Below are 16680 nucleotides of genomic sequence, written 5' to 3'. Positions count from 1 at the left end.
GAAAACATTTCATTGTTTGATCAGTCGCTTTAATGGATGACGTCCATGGACTTCATCACTTTATTGATTTGACACAAAGGTCAAGCATTTTAAAGAGGCTACCATGCTTTAGTGCACACTGTGCGGTTTGCAGGTTTTCAGTATGCATATGAGTTTTCTGTCCAGCATGACAATTATTTTGACAAAAATGGATTGAATGCCAAATAATAATAATAAAAATAAAATCTAAACTAAGATGACAACTGGATGCAGCGTGACCAGATCATGTGACAACAATGAAGCATGCTATACTGCTGCATGAATACAGTCAGTGTGTGTATAATTCAGAGGGAATGAGCTTGCCTTTGTTTAGTAGGTCTCACAGTAGACTCTACAGATCATTTTACATGTTATGCATGTGTATATAATATAATCGTCTATGTTTAGCAGGATCGTGCGTGACTTTCAGTGGAATAGCAGAGTACACATACTAAAACAAACACGTACTAGAAAACCCTCATGCTCAGCAGAAATATCTCTGCTCTGATGGCTAATGCATTAACGTGGATGCAATTCAGAGCTGCAGTGATATATGCATTATTAGAGACACGCAACTCAATAGAGCCCAACCGTAGCATTCTGGAAGTGAGAATGCTGGTAAAATAAGGATTTTTAACAATAATATGCAAGACTATTTGTATATGTCTGACTCTGTTAGTTGCAGACAATTTAATATTAATGAAATAAGAGATTACATAAGTGTGCTTATAGACATAAATTTGAATTCTTTCAAAGTGCAATTCAAATAATTATGTTTTAATAATCTTTGGTTGTGCTTTAAGGCGAGACACTACAGGTGAATCGGGTAAAATTTTAAAGTAATAGATATCACCATGAAACTTCCTCAGTTGATTACTTACACAAGTATATATATAAAAAAAATATTACAAGTTTTTGAAATTTGTATATTTAATTATGCAAATTAGGCATTATCTCGTTAAATATGCGTAATTTTGCATATATTTTCGGTAGATAGATCTGAACATATGATAAAGCCAGGTGCAAAATTATTTTTTCATTTTGTTTACACACAAGATGAAAAAATAATTTCAGGATATATGCTTTCATTACCTAGGAAAACAAAATATACTGTCCATAGCCTTATTTTCTATTATTAAAATGTCACATAAATCAGGCCAGGAATGATTTATTAACAAATCCCTCTGAACATATCTTCAGAATACTGCTAAGTGTATAACTGGAAAGTTTGGTGTATATCGGTGCTACATAGGCTGAGATGTGTCACTGGAGAATGACCAAAAACTCATTTTGAGAAAAAGTTTAAAGATTTGTAATGTAAAGGTTCATACTTTTTTAGTGGAAACAACTATTTACTGACACAATATCTTATCAAATCATTAGCAACAACAATACAAACCACCTAAATCAAATCAAAACTTATAAACACAGCATTTATGGCCTTTAACTGAGCAGAAAAACTGCCAAAAACACACATCTAAATGTCAGAGCACGTCACGTGATGCATCTGAACCAATCACGGTGTCAGAAATTGACATCAGCCAATGAGATTTCTCTTTTGGAGTTAAATGCACATTGTACTTCCACAATTGGTTGCTGATAAAAAGGAAATTACCATATTTGGATCCGACAACAACAATGTACAGGAGAGAGAGCTTTCCAACGATGTGTGAGATTAAAGGAAGCTGACAGAGATCGAGGAGCAGCGGGATGATTTATAACGACAACTTGTGTTGAATTTCGGAGAAATCTACAGACACAAACAGACAAAGTGTAGAAAAATAAAGACCTAAATGTGTATTTTGGACTTTTTTTCACCACAAGTCTGAAAGAAGACATGTTATTGAAGACAAATAACCCAAAATCTCAGTTTTGATTTGTGTCTAAAAACCACCAAACACATGTAACCAAACACTTGCTTATAATTTAAATGTAATCGTGAATAACACAATACACTTAAAGTTAACGTATTTTAACTGTAGTAAATTGCAGCTACATCATCACAATTACAAAAACGTTCAAATAAACAACATAAAACTGTCAATATATATTACATTAAATATTTGAGGTTATCATAAATGCTTATCAGCACATTCAGCTCTAATTTTAACCATATTTCAGAGACAATAAAGTCATTTTGAAATTATATAATGATGTACTTAAACCTGGGTCAGACAGAAATGATATGTAAATATATATTGCAATATCTTTTAAAATAATTGCACTTAATATAAATGTAAACTACATGTAATTGCAACTAACATGCAATAAAATATCCAAAAACATGATATCCAATATCACGGATATTCTTTAAAAGTATATTATTTCTGTAATAAGCACTCTTTTAAAAGTGTGTTAAAGTGTGCTTCTGTTTCACAAGGATTACTATGTTGCACCGGTTCCTCTCTAACACAGTCCTCCTGTGACTTCTTAAAGTGGGAACCTTTGAAAAGCGAGAGATTAGGGAGTAAATATTAACGGGCGTACCTGTAGTTTATTGGTATCGTTGACTTAAGACTTAATGTGAAATACAGCACTTGCTAACCGTGTCATATGAGCTCCTGAGTCAACTGAAACTAAAACAATAACACATCACAAGACAAGACAAGTGTCACATTCTCAGGAACATATACGTGATCCTGGACCACAAAACCAGTCACGAGTCGCACGGGTATATCTGTGGCAATAGCCAATTGTACGGGAGAAAATTATCGATTTTTCTTTTATGCCAAAAATCATTAGGATATTAAGTAAAGATCATGATCCATGAAGATGTTTTGTAAATTTCCTACCGTAAATATATAAAACATGTATTTTTGTGAGTGAATGCAGCACAGTCGTGAACATAAATGTTCAACTTTAAATGTGATTTTCTCAATGTTTCAGATTTCAGATTTTCAATACCGGTAGTTGTATTTCGGCCAAATATTGTCCTATCCTAACAAACCATACATCAATGGAAAGCTTATTTATTCAGCTTTCAGATGATGTATACATCTCTATTTCGAAAAACTTGACCCATGCGACTGGTTTTGTGGTCCCGGTCACATATAATCTAAATGGGGGGTCAGTTGTACACATTAGCCAAGCTGAAGAGAACCATATTTTAATTAAAATTGCATTGTGTGCAAAAACTGTCTTCTTGTAATCATTGTTTCCCCTCCAACTCTTACATTGGCTTCCTCTTTTTCTCTCTCATAGGCCTATGACAAAAGATTCCCAAACTGTCCGCTGATACCCATGTTTGTGAACAGTGACATCACCAGTGAGTGTCACAGTGAGGACGGGGCGACACAAGTGACCGAACGCAAGTGTACCGTGGACGTCGAGGCTCCTCGGCTTCTGAAGAGGGTATGTAATGTTTTAGAAGTCCAAAATGTCATAAACCGTGACCGAACTGTGAGCATTCATTTGGTTAACATTTGAACATTAAAATAATACGAGAAGCTGTTCCCTGCAATTACTGTATATAAAGTTGATTGGCACAGTTACTTGATGATACTAAAAGAGAAATTACTATAGTACAATTATTTAAAAAACCCTTTTGAGGCTATTAAAAAAATTAGATGTAAGCAAAAAAAATATGCTTGAAGATTCTTCAAAAATTCCTCATTGGTTTATCACAGGTTTATGTGGGAAAATAAATGAAATAAACAATATATTACTTGTTTAGGTGAGCTCTTCCTTCTTTTATTGTGTATTTCATTTAGCCTTTAACCCCTTATATTGGCATCGGTCATTACATATTTAAAACAGTAATATCCTATAATAAACCTAAACTAATCTTGACAAACGATATATCATTTGAAAGCTTACAATCTCTAGTTTACACGTGACTGATTTTCAAAATAAATTACTGAGGAGTCGTAATTTATCAATTTGCAACAAGAATATGTTCATACTCCTAAAGCGTGTTCAGACCTTTATTTTGAAATAGTGATGAACATGAAAAATCATGAAAGAATGGTAGAAACCTCAGTTTGTTTTCATGCCAAGAGTTCAAAAGATAGCATCCATTCAATTCTTTTAGAAAAAAAGGTCTGAAAATGTTTTAATATAAAGAAAACAAGAATAGATTCAGCATTTGTGATGTGGCAGTGAGCTATAATGCACATACGTGTTCTTCTTGTGTTTCTTAGAGGTTGAATTCATTTCAAAATCTGCAAAACTTCCAACACTACTTCTGAATAGGATGTCTACTTCATAAATTGTATGAAAATTGTAAAAATATTGGTTCAGATCCCTCAAACAACATATGGAAATGGAGGCGCCCTTATATGGGCAGTAATGTCAACTAGTGGAAAATGTTGGTACTGCGCCCAAACATAATCTCACTGAAAGCTTATTTTTTTGAGATATCAATCTAAAATTTTAAACACAACTTGTTCAGATTTTTGGCTTTTTGATATTTTTTTTTGCATTTTTATAGTCCTCCAGGTTTTGAAAATATATATATTTAAACATTTTAACATTCTACATTTTCATAAACTCAAACTTCTATGACTTTTTTTCTGTTTAACTTCCTTAATTTATTTCACTTCTACAAAAATCTGCCAAGTGTCTTCTTTAAAACAAGACCAAATCTTACATCTATATTCCAAAGCACTCTTGAATTAGAACCATTTAAGTTCGGAATGTGCATTTTCATGTTTATAAAAAAAAGGGGGGTGCCGCTTACGGGGTTAAAAGTTAATACTAGGCTCTACATTGATTATGATTATGACACATGGCTGTGTGTACAGATAGCAGGAGTGGACTACTTGTACTTCATCCAGAAGAACTCTTTGGACCGAAGAGAGAGAACTCTGCACATCGAGGCGTATAACGAGTCCTTCTCCAGCAGAGTCAATGTCTACGAACACTGCTGCTACACGGTCTGTGCTGCTACACTCCCGGCCGATTCCCTCTTATTCACGGACACGTGTTTATGTGTTTCCTGATGTTTGAACCATCCCTCCTCAGGTTCACCCGGAGAATGAAGACTGGACCTGTTTTGAGCAGTCCGCCAGCATGGACATCAAATCCTTCTTCGGCTTTGAGAGCACCGCAGAGAAGATCGCAATGAAGCAATACGCCGCCAGTATTAAAAAGGTGTGTGTGTGTTGATTGATTGGTTGGTTGGATAGATAGATGGATGGATGGATGGATGGATCAGGACATGTGACAGGCCAAATTCAAATCTATCTCTGTTCACAAAGATTCTTATTTTGAAATCCACACCTCAAAACTTTCTCCTGGCCTGCCATGTTACATTGTGTTTTTACCACAGTATTTCCAAATGTTCTAGAAACGTTGCATTTGCATTACATGCCTTTTAAAAAACTCTTGTGTTCCCTCGCAAAAGCATTGGAATATAGTTTTTCCCATGTCATAGTATTTCCATCGCTGTAAAACTTTTGCGAGCAAATTCAAATGCAATGAGAAACCTGTAGGTGGCTGTGTCACGAAAAGCTCAAGCCCACGTTAGCCAATCAGAATCCTGAAAATAGTCACATGCTGTGACGTCGGCGGCCTAAAACTCAGTTTTTCCTCAGTTTACATGCAAACGTGCAGACAAAGTTTTCCAAAATCTCCACTCTGGCCGGAGTTTTTAGAAAGAATCGGTTTCAGAGGCGAATTCTCTGTTTGCGTGTAAACGAAGGGCACAAACGAAGGGAAATGTCTCCGTTTTTCAAAATAACCATGTACGTGTAAACGGGGCCTGTGTGCGACCTGGACGCATCAATTGAGCAATAACTTTAAAAACTTTATCATCTAAGTGAGCTTTTGTGAGGTTTTACGCATGCGTTGTAAGGTGAATTTAGCATTTTCAGGCATTTTTCAAGTTTCTCATCCACATTGAAAAGTCGGAAAATGCCTGAAAACGCTAGTGTGGACGGAGAACATTTTTAAGCGAAAACGCAGTTTTCAAATGTATCTGGATTAATGTAGCCTTACTGACCAACACAATCTACCAAGAGCAGAGCATATTAGCGTCTGGTTTAAGACATGCTTATTTTTGCGTGCTAAATAAAGGCGCAAACACCAGTAAATTAACTCGCATGCTTCCAAGACTTGCGTGATTCATTTACTTCCTACTTTTAGATTCCTTTTATGCCTATCATCAGGATCTGTTTTCTTGTAATGTCCTGGTTTCGGCTGGCTTGCGATTAAGAGTATGTTTTGCATACGTCTGTGTACCTAAAGCCAATGTTTACTTGTTTCATTTGAGTAAACTCTTGTGTCACTCTCTATTTGTCTCTTTCTCTCTCCCACAGGGAAAAGAGATTATTGAATTTCACCTCAAACAACTGGAGGAGGAGGGCATTACCCACGTGCCCCGCTGGGTCCCTCCTCCCGCCACCGTCGCGCCTAACCAACCACCTGTCAGCTTAGCCAGAGCTATCCCAGCATGCAACAGCAGAGCTCATCCCAGCTCCACGGACGCCCTGCCGGGCTCTCCGGATGGTGAGATGAATCATACTTCTGCCCGCGAGCGTGTGCTCATGAATATAATAATGCAGGAGGAATGGAATGATAACGAGAGTCAACATGTCCAAATTCTAGTGAGCTGCCTTATTGTCTACTTCTCACTTGGGCAGATTCTGTACTTTCGAAGGCAGCATCCTAACTGCACCCTGAAAGAAACAAACCTCACTTATAACAATACATATTCTAATGCATAACTTTGCAACTACGTGTCAACTATCTCTCATTAGAGTATTTTAGTAGACTGGTAGGGTTAGAGTAAGTAAGCATGTAGTTGCACAGTTACTTATAGTCAGTAGAGTGTCTGTTGGGGAGCATCAAAATAAAGTGTTAGTAGATATTAAAGGCACACTATGCAAGATTTGTACCTTAATAAAACAGCTTCGAAGTCATTTTGATGGTAAACAAACTCGTAGTAGGGCGAATCATCTCGATAGCAATGCAGGTTTGAGAGGTGGCGCCACGACAAATCTCGCGAGAATCACGACTTGCTTTACGGCACAACATATACACAGGGTCCCCGCGGATCCTTAAAAAGTATTAAAAAGTCTTAAATTCGATATTTAAAATTTAAGGCCTTAAAAAGTCTTAAATTCTTATTTTTACTTATGAAAAGTCTTATTTTTACCTATGAAAGGTCTTAAATTTTAGATGACACTTTGACGACGTATCTAAATGCTTTCCAAATGAAAACTATCTAATTAGCGTAGGCTACGTATTATTTTTATTATTCTATCTTTGTGGATTTGCTTGTTCACGTGACAATTCGCGTCATTTACGGCAGCGTCTGTCTCCTGCGCGCGAGAGAGGAGAGGATAAGAGAACGAGTAAATGTCAGTTCAATAGTAAGTTCATTCTTTGTGCTTAGGATTGTCTATGAACTATGATGATATTGTAATCATTGTTTTAACTACGTACGAGGCACCGCGAGTTCGAGCTGACATCGCGTTTGTCTCTCATGCTTGCTTTCACTGCGTGATGTGTCAGTGCAGTTATGTCCCCAAATGAGTTTTTGTCTTATTATATTTATATCATATGTTGTTATATTAGAATATCACGAGCAAGAGTGCCGTTTTCCTGTGCACAATTGCAAATGTGCTATTTATTTTATACAACAGTTGAATTAACAATGTGTGTTACTTTTTATATTGTCAATATTGTTTGTTTCCCCCTTTATTTCGCCGACGAGAATTTCATAATGAAACTGTAGTCCAACAGACAGCGATTCTATTTTAAAAACTGAAATCCGCGTTTTGAACGAATCATTTGATTCAATTAATGAATCGGCCGTTTGAACAAATCGGTTGAATAAATCTCCAACAACTCGCTTATTAAGACAGTGACTTACTGCCACCTACTGGCGGGTTTAGTTGCATATTTAAAGTACCCTTTAATTAAAATGTTAAAATTATAAATAATTTCATATTTAAATATTGAATAGCTTTATTTATGCAATTGCAAATTAAGTGTAAATATAGTAATGCCAGTTCGGATGCCGCTTTTCTGTGTCACCTCTGCACTGCAAGGATGATTTTGGTACGGTCTTATTCTAATAGAATTGAATTTGAATGTTAGAATTTGACATAAAAGGTGATGCATACCTCTAAATACGTTTAGAAATAATTTCCATATTTAGGTGAAAATGGCCCTGGAAATCAATTTAAGGTGGCAAATATTGCCCCTTAATAATTTTTTTTATTTCAGTCACTACTGTGAACTGACCACTGCATAGATAGAATATGTTAAATATGAATATCTTTTTGAGTCTGCTGTCAACAACAGGCCTAAACCAGCCATGGTACCAGTACAAAATCAGTAAAATATCATTGAATTATTATCAACAAAACTTTGAAAATATCTAGATATATTTTTGTTAATATTGCAAACCCCTAATGTACGGTATTAATTTTGATTTCTTCAGGTCTTAAAAAGGTCTTAAAAAGCCTTAAATTTGACTTTAAAAAATGTGCAGATACCCTGATACAATTATGCCGTAGCCTAATATTTGTATGAAATCGTGAAACATTACCTGGTCAGTAGACATCTTCGGAGTCTATCTGACTATACGCTTCTATCCTATTGAACAGGTACCGGTATACAGGGGGGAGGGGATCAGGCCGTGAGTGTAGAGACGGCTCTGCGTGAGTGGTATTTACGACAGTAACGTTAAATACAAGTACTCCACAGCGACTCTAGGGGTCCCTGTTTGACAAAAATGGAAATCTTGCATAGTGTGCCTTTAAGCAGACAGTCTACTAATACTCTAGTGAACATGTAGTTGCAAAGTTACTAATAGTTAGTAGAATGTCTAAAGTGGACCATCTCTGTGGACTCATCCTCACACAAACCACATTGGGCGATTAACACACTATTGATTTCAAATGATGGGAGGAACATGTTCAAATGATCCATCACATCAGCAGCACGAGAGGAGGCCTATATACTGTATATTCGTAGATGTTCCTCGACAGTTTCCACAAGTGAAAAGTGTCAATGATCTCCTACACTTTTCTCAGGTCTCTGATGGTTTTGTGTTGTTTGCAGACAAGTTAGATGCAGAATACATCTCGCGCTATCTGGGACAGCTGACTCCTTTCCAGGAGAGCTGCCTCATTCGCCTACGACAGTGGCTGCAGGAAACACACAAAGGAAAGGTGAGTGCAATGTTCAGAATGAAGTACTAGTAGGGCACAGCTGGGCTAAAGGTGCATTGATTTTATTTTTTACTCTAAACCACTAGATGGTACAAAAACTCCTTCCTAAACACCCAGGTTTCACTATGCATGTGGACATTTGGTTGATCCTTGACACGATGGCGGGAAAGCAATGCACAATCTTATATTTAATGTTTTAAAAAATGTAATCGATTTAGGTACCAAATGAGAATCAATCAATTTACCAAATATATTTGGAGACAAAGGTCTCGTTAATTTTTTTTATTAATTTTTTTTAGCTTTTGGTTAATCAACAGTTTTGAATTTAAGGAAATTTAAAAGTTTTATTTGGGGTAAAAAGGCTTAATACTTGACATGGCTGACTTTTCTATTTCTTGACATGACATGGTTAATGTCAATGATTCTGTTAAAGTCCCCCTGTAGTCAATCAATTTATCCCTTAAAACTCATGTTTGATCACCGAAATGACACATTTAAAAGTTTTTTCCTTGAAAAAAATATTTTGTCATGTCTTAAAATATCTTGAATGTAACTCTACACCTTTGCCTCATTTAGTGTACGCGGTTCTATGAATATGTAAATGAGCCCCGCCTCCACTCACTCACTCAGCTCAGAGATCCACTGGTTGACGAGCACACGTTGATCTGATTGGTTACAAGGTAGTTTGTGACGTCAGAAACACCAGCGATTTCAAAGCGTGTTTTTGAGACTGTCTTTGGTTCACTGCAGTTTTAAGGAGAAAATACTTAACAATGCTGTCGACTTATGAATTTGCACATGGTTTGTCTTAAAGCATATAATATTAAAAACACCTCATAGACATATAAACAACATTAAAAGCTGGATTTTCACTACAGGGGGACTTTAATCAAATAATATAATAACATATCATATGTATTGTTACTAATGATAAGCCAATTCAAATTATTATGGGATCTGCTTCAAAACTTTCATAATCTTTGCTTTTTGACATTTTTTACTTTTCTCTGTATTTTTTTAAATGAACAAATTTTAATAACGATATATTTACTGAACAAAAAAAGTTATGACGTGATTGTTGTAAACAAAACCTGTATATTATGAAAGCCATGTTACTTTCCACAAAAAAATATATGAAGCTGCAAAACATCATTGATAATGTTTCTTGATCATCAAACCAGCATATTAGAATGATTTCTGAAGGATCACGTGACACTGACGACTGGAGTAATGATGCTTTACCATCACAGAGATACATTACATTGTTAAAATATATCACAATAGAAATGTTTTGTATTAAAGCCTTGCTGAGCAGAAGAGACTTGAGCTCTTGGAACCTGAATTTCCAACCAGATGGGAGATTTTGTTCGAATTAAATACATATTTATTTTAATCCCTTCAGATCCCCAAAGACGAGCACGTGCTGCGTTTCCTGCGTTCACGGGACTTTAATCTGGAAAAGGCCAAAGAGGCTTTGTGTCAGACGCTCACATGGAGAAAGCAGCATCAGATCGACTTCCTGTTAGACACGTGGCAGTGTCCGCAGCTCCTGCAGGATTACTACACCGGAGGCTGGCATCACCACGACAAAGGTCCAGCACATTTACGCTCACTTCAGACATTGTCATTTAAAACATGATTATCTGCCACAGAACTAATGGAGAGGCGTTTCCCCTCCTTGATACTTGATACTGATCAAACAGAGCGAGGTGGTTTTCATATTCTGTATAAACAACGAACAAGCTGACTAATGTGGTTGTGTGTGTGTGTTATATAGATGGGCGTCCTCTCTATATCCTTCGACTTGGACAAATGGACACCAAAGGTTTAGTGCGGACGCTGGGAGAAGAGACTCTTCTGAGACATGTAAGAGTTAGACGAATACAAACAGTATGAAATGACAAATCAAACGTACTGCTTTTCACAATACACATCTTTCTAAAGCAGCTTTACTGTTGTGTCAATAATGCCTTAGTGCTTTACCATAGAGCAAGTTTTTGGGGCTGTGAAGATTTAGATATATCGATATTGTGTTTATAGTGTTGTCTACTCTAGCCTATATGTTAGTGCAGCAGTGACTCAGGAGCACATCTGAGCATTCATAGCAATTTAGATATTAAAATATTGGTCGGTTTTGTTTCTAAGCGAGAGTACGCGATTCTCAAAAAAGTGTTACTGAAGTTGTCACAAGTCAAAAAAACCTGCTTGTCTGATAAATCTGATGCTCGGGCAAACCACTGAGCATTTAAAGGTTATTGAGAGATGTAAATATTGGGTGGTTTTGTTTCTATGGAGTAAAAATTCTTTAAAAGCATCAATGAAGATATATAATTCAGTTGTCTTAAGTGAAAAATAGCAGGTGTTCACAGAGTCTGATGTGTTGAGAACGTTTGAGAAATTGTGATTATGGCTTTAATTTCTATTTGATTTCATACATAAGCACTATATTGTTCCGTACTGTGGTTGAAAGTCACATATATTTTGGTAAATAATTTGGTCATATCACCCTTTTCTAAAAAGGGAACTGCTAGAAAAACCGTGAACCACAGTGAGCAAGAAACAAACAAAAATCAATGTTGGTGTTAGCAGTAGAAAAATGACTTGGGATAAACCAGGCTACGCCAGTAAATGAATAAATAATTCAATCATCAATAAAATGAATCAATAAAATGAGCACATTCACTGACCCCCTTGACCTTTGACCCAACGTTTAGGTGCTGTCTATCAACGAGGAAGGTCTCAGACACTGTCAAGAGAAAACCAAAATATTTGGAAAACCAATCAGGTACTTAATTTACTCATGCATCACCATACAGATCATGCACTGTATTAATCTATATGTATAGTGGCCATAATCAGTGTTGGGTGTAATGCATTACTAAGTGATTAAATACAGTAATTTAATGTTCCCCTTGAAAAGGTAAAGTAAGGGATTTTTTTCTGTAATTTAAGTTACTTCAGATGTAATTGCATTAAATACTGTATAGACAATATAACAATTATATATACAACTATAGTGAATTTAACGTCTTATGTTAAAATCTATGTTTTTAATGTAACATTCTCCTTTTAAACACTTTGGTCAGTTCAAGAATAATTTCAATGGTAAAACTTTACAATAAGGTTCATAAGTTAACATTAGTTAACTACATTAGTTAACATGAACTAATAATGAACTGCACTTATAAAGCATTTATTAATATTTGTTAATGTTAATTTAAACATTTACTAATACTTTATTAAAATCTTGTTAACATGAGTTAATGCAGTGTGAACTAACATGAAAAAACAATGAACAGCTTTATTTATATTAACTAACATTAACAAAGATTAATAAATACTATAAAAAACGTATTGCTCATTGTTAGTTCATGTTAGTTAATACATTAAAGGGCACCTATTATGACATTTAAAATGTTCCTAATGTTGTTTAGGGAGTCCCCAAAAACAGTTTTACGTGCATGCAAAGACAAAAAACACTTTTGTTGTCGTATAATATGCATTTATTTTTACCTGATTTGCTCACCGACTCCCAAATGAATCGTTCAACGACTCGTTTTTCAAACCCCTCCTTTGCGCGACGCTAATCTGCGATTGGTCAGATGACCCAGCAGTGTTTACAGAGATAATACTTATTGTTTAACACGGAGTACAATGATGCTTTTATCAATTAAATCGTGTTATAATAATGATTATAGTCCACTGCTTTGTAGTTTGTAGTAAAAAACTAAAAATAAGATAAAGAATTTATTTAATGTTATGTTAGCGAGCATAGCCCAGAGTTCATATTGTAAAAGCACAATCAGTCTTTGTTTGCATTAGCCCGATGCATAAACACAACGTTTAAAAAAAAAAAAAAAAAAGGCAGTTACGTTCCTATGAGGTAGGCTATATTACTCTATTCTTTAAGACAACTCCGAAAACAACGACAAACACTTCACATATCTCAATACAATTGTCATTGAAGACCTAGAAGCTAAACGGTGCTTACACAACAAACAAAATAATTATTAAGCATGCTACATAAAACATAAAAGCAACAATTATTAATAACACTTACAGGTTGTGATACGGAGGAGGAAGCTGATGCAAATACACTTGGAACTGAACCTTCCTTCAATATCAGCCGACTCGCGAATCCAAGTTTGATTGCATTTGGTAAAGCAATCGTCTTCAAAATGGCGCGAACAAAGGCTCGGACTATACTTCTGTGGTATAGTTGTATGAATTGTAGCCACTTAGTCTTCAAATGCTCCTCCTTGGGCAGATGAAAAAAGTTGTCTTTTGAGTCGCACTTCAGAACACAGCGTCTCGTCGCCCTGATGTTTTCCCTGCTGGCCTTGGAGAGCAATAAGTGGGCGTATCGTATTCAAATAACTTGACAAGTGGGCGTCATCTAGTCAGAGAAAAAGCTTCGGTCTTCTAACGATTCATAAAAATGACTCCGAGTCGACTCTCACTTTTGAAAGACAATAACTTTATATACGGTGCACTTTCATATTTCAAACTTTGCAGGATGTTTTTGTTCACTTAGATCTATGTTACACACTACATGAAAGGTACATTTCAAAATTCCATAATAGGTGCCCTTTAACTAATGTTTAATAAATGAACTTTATTGTAAAGTGTTACCATTTCAATTGTATATTGTTTATTTGAAAGAATTAAAAGAGCAGTTTCATGTTATTCTTGTATTGTTCAACTGGTCGAGGTTGATGTGGGATTTAGAAAGTAATTAGTAATGCAATATTTAGAGAGAGAGTAATTAGTACAGTAATCTATTTGCACTGTTGAAGATGAAATTAGTAGCTAGTAATTAATTACTTTTTTAAGAGTAACTTACCCAACACTGACAATAATAAATGAGAATTAAAAGGAATTTGATTGTTCTGGATTTGGTGCCGAACATCAATAAAAGCAGCCAGTTCCAGTATATATTATCTTTTAGTATGGTTATGAATTAGAATCAGCACTAGTGTTCATACACATCGTGCGTTTTACTGTACATCCTACACCCTAAATAAATAAATATGTGCTTTTGTGCTGTAGTTGTTGGACATGTCTGGTGGATCTTGAGGGGTTAAATATGAGGCATCTGTGGAGACCGGCCATCAAAGCCTTGCTGAGGATGATAGAAGTCGTAGGAGCCAACTACCCTGAGACACTGGGCCGTCTCCTCATAATAAGAGCACCCAGAGTGTTCCCTGTGCTCTGGACTTTGGTAAACACACACACACACACACACACACACGATTTCACATTATGACACACTTAGAAGCATATTAACAAATAGTTAAAGATATTAGGGAAGACTGAGATGAGCTGCACCTACTCTATCTTCGTTTAATGGTTGTAAATGTCTCCACACACTGAGCCATCACAGTTAAATGTCACTTTAGCGTGGTGTTGTTTCACTTCATTTCCGGGCTTCTGTAAATTGTCTTTTGTTCTGCTCTCAGGTGAGTCCGTTCATCGATGAAAACACCCGGAAGAAGTTCCTCATCTACGCTGGGAATGACTACCAGGGGCCTGGAGGTCTGGTGGACTACATCAACAGAGACTTCATCCCTGACTTCTTAGGAGGAGACTCTCTGGTGAGTCTTCAGAACTACATGTGGTGTCGAGATCTGAACCATGTGACCCGCTCTGGCGAAATGAGTCCATTTTAAGATATGGGCCGATTATGTGGAAAAACAATTAAATAGATTTTTTTTTTTTTTTTTGCTAATTTCAAAGAACAGACATTAAACAAATAATTTCCCAAAGTTTCGTAGTCCAGATAATTGAGTAAAGGTATTTTAATGACTTTTAAAGTTTACAAAGTTTTACTAAATTCGCTGGAAATGAACATTGTTTTTCTGAACTCGTCACCTCTGAGCATTTCCCAGGTATGCCCTGAAACGTCACCATCTCTGCTCTCCAAATATGGTGTTACACGTTGTATAGAACCAATCAAAAAGCTTAGAAATGTACACAAACGCTGATCATTTGTCAATGGGAAGCCCCGTTTCGACTGACCGGCACGCGATTGGTCCAGCCGTCCTCCTGTCAGACTCGCAGCGCTCTGTGTAAACAAGCTTGCAGATCTCCTCAGAAAGATGAAATATTATTAATTTGAGAAATGTCGTGTTATATATTAATGTCTTTGGTCAAATTAAGCTGTAAAATAAATAGTTTATCCCTTTAAATGCAATGGATTTTGAAAGATATCAACAACAAAAAACGGGCAAAAAAAACATTAAAAGCGATTTTCTCAGGTTTTCAAATGGAAAAAGAGGGCAGACGACCATAATTCAAATGTGTATATATTTACAACTATAGGATATCATTTGAAATCTTATGGTCTCCTCTTTCCATTAATACCAAAATCTCAGTTTTGAATTGTGGGTCACTGAGACTCATTTTGCTGGATCCGGTCACATATTAACCCATGTGTCAAACTCAGTCCTGCAGAGTTTCGCTCCAACCAGCTCCAAAACACACCGGCTTGGAAGTCTCTAGTAATCCTGAAGGCCTTGATGAGCTGGTTCAGGTGTGTTTAATCAGAGTTGGAGCTAAACTGGCGGAAAAGCTGACGTGCCGCTGCATTCTTCAGTAAATGTAGATGGTTGGACTGGAGTTCACAAAGCTGGTCACCGGAGTATTGCAGCAATCCAGCCTTGAGATGATCCGAGCCTTTACTAAGAGCTGCGGAGCATATTCAGAGAGTTAGGGTCTGATATTCCTCATGTTACTCTGTATGATCGAGCTGCCGTTGACATGTGGTCATGTGCTTCTCATCTGGCCTGGTTAGATTAAGCCGAAGCGCTTCAGGAAAGCAGAGATATGCATGTCTGTATGTTGATACATGCGGGATCATTAAGCTGGAACTCTGTTTAGAAGTGATAGGACATGTCACGCACCTTCCCTAGGCCAACAACACATTCCCAGATATTAATTTGCATAATCATATTTGAATATTGATATTTGTGTGCATATTTATCATAAATTTATACAGTGGTTTGTGTCAAACAGACGCTCCTCTAAGGCACTTTAACAGACATTAAACGCTTGTAAAACTAGCATACTTTAGCCGAAGAGTATTTACAACAGAAATAATATACTTTAATATAATATACTTCCATGCAAAATGAATGTATCGTTTTTGGACACTTAATTGCAATTAAAGGATAATTCCGGTATTTAACACCTTGAGTCTATATTGTAGTTTGTTTTGGATGAACAAGAGTGGTGGACAACATTTTTTTGACAATGGTTCCTCTCTCGAGTTTTTGACTATAAAAGAATTGGCCATGGACCCATTTAACATTGGAGTCAATGTGCATGTCCGAAAATGTCATTAAAACAGCCAATAATGTTCGTTTACAAAACTGTTAAACTCACCGAGTGGTTAGTGATGTTCGTTGATGATTATAAACAATATATCGTCGCAATATATGATTCCAATCCGTTTATTTTGCTATAGTGGAACTATTTTTTCAGAACCGTGTAACTTCCGCTCAATATTTGAATCTGAAGCGTTAGCACACTCCCGACCACT

The 16680-nt window shown here is 36.2% G+C and overlaps 1 protein-coding gene across 1 annotated transcript in view; it reads left to right on the top strand.

Annotated features, from left to right (window-relative positions):
* Window positions 1-16680, top strand: part of sec14l1 (SEC14-like lipid binding 1) — a 31217-nt gene that overhangs the window by 8134 nt on the left and 6403 nt on the right. The window contains exons 3-12 of the mRNA XM_079607120.1: window positions 3220-3369; window positions 4761-4892; window positions 4981-5109; window positions 6276-6465; window positions 9031-9140; window positions 10543-10732; window positions 10918-11006; window positions 11855-11925; window positions 14190-14361; window positions 14600-14734. Of these exons, the coding sequence (XP_079463246.1) occupies window positions 3220-3369; window positions 4761-4892; window positions 4981-5109; window positions 6276-6465; window positions 9031-9140; window positions 10543-10732; window positions 10918-11006; window positions 11855-11925; window positions 14190-14361; window positions 14600-14734 (1368 nt within the window). The remainder of the gene's footprint in view (window positions 1-3219; window positions 3370-4760; window positions 4893-4980; window positions 5110-6275; window positions 6466-9030; window positions 9141-10542; window positions 10733-10917; window positions 11007-11854; window positions 11926-14189; window positions 14362-14599; window positions 14735-16680) is intronic.

Source organism: Phoxinus phoxinus (assembly GCF_949152265.1).
Source record: "Phoxinus phoxinus genome assembly, chromosome: 1".
NCBI lineage: Eukaryota > Metazoa > Chordata > Actinopteri > Cypriniformes > Leuciscidae > Phoxinus > Phoxinus phoxinus.
Note: the sequence above shows the minus strand (reverse complement) of the source record. Positions and strands in the feature narration are given on the sequence as shown.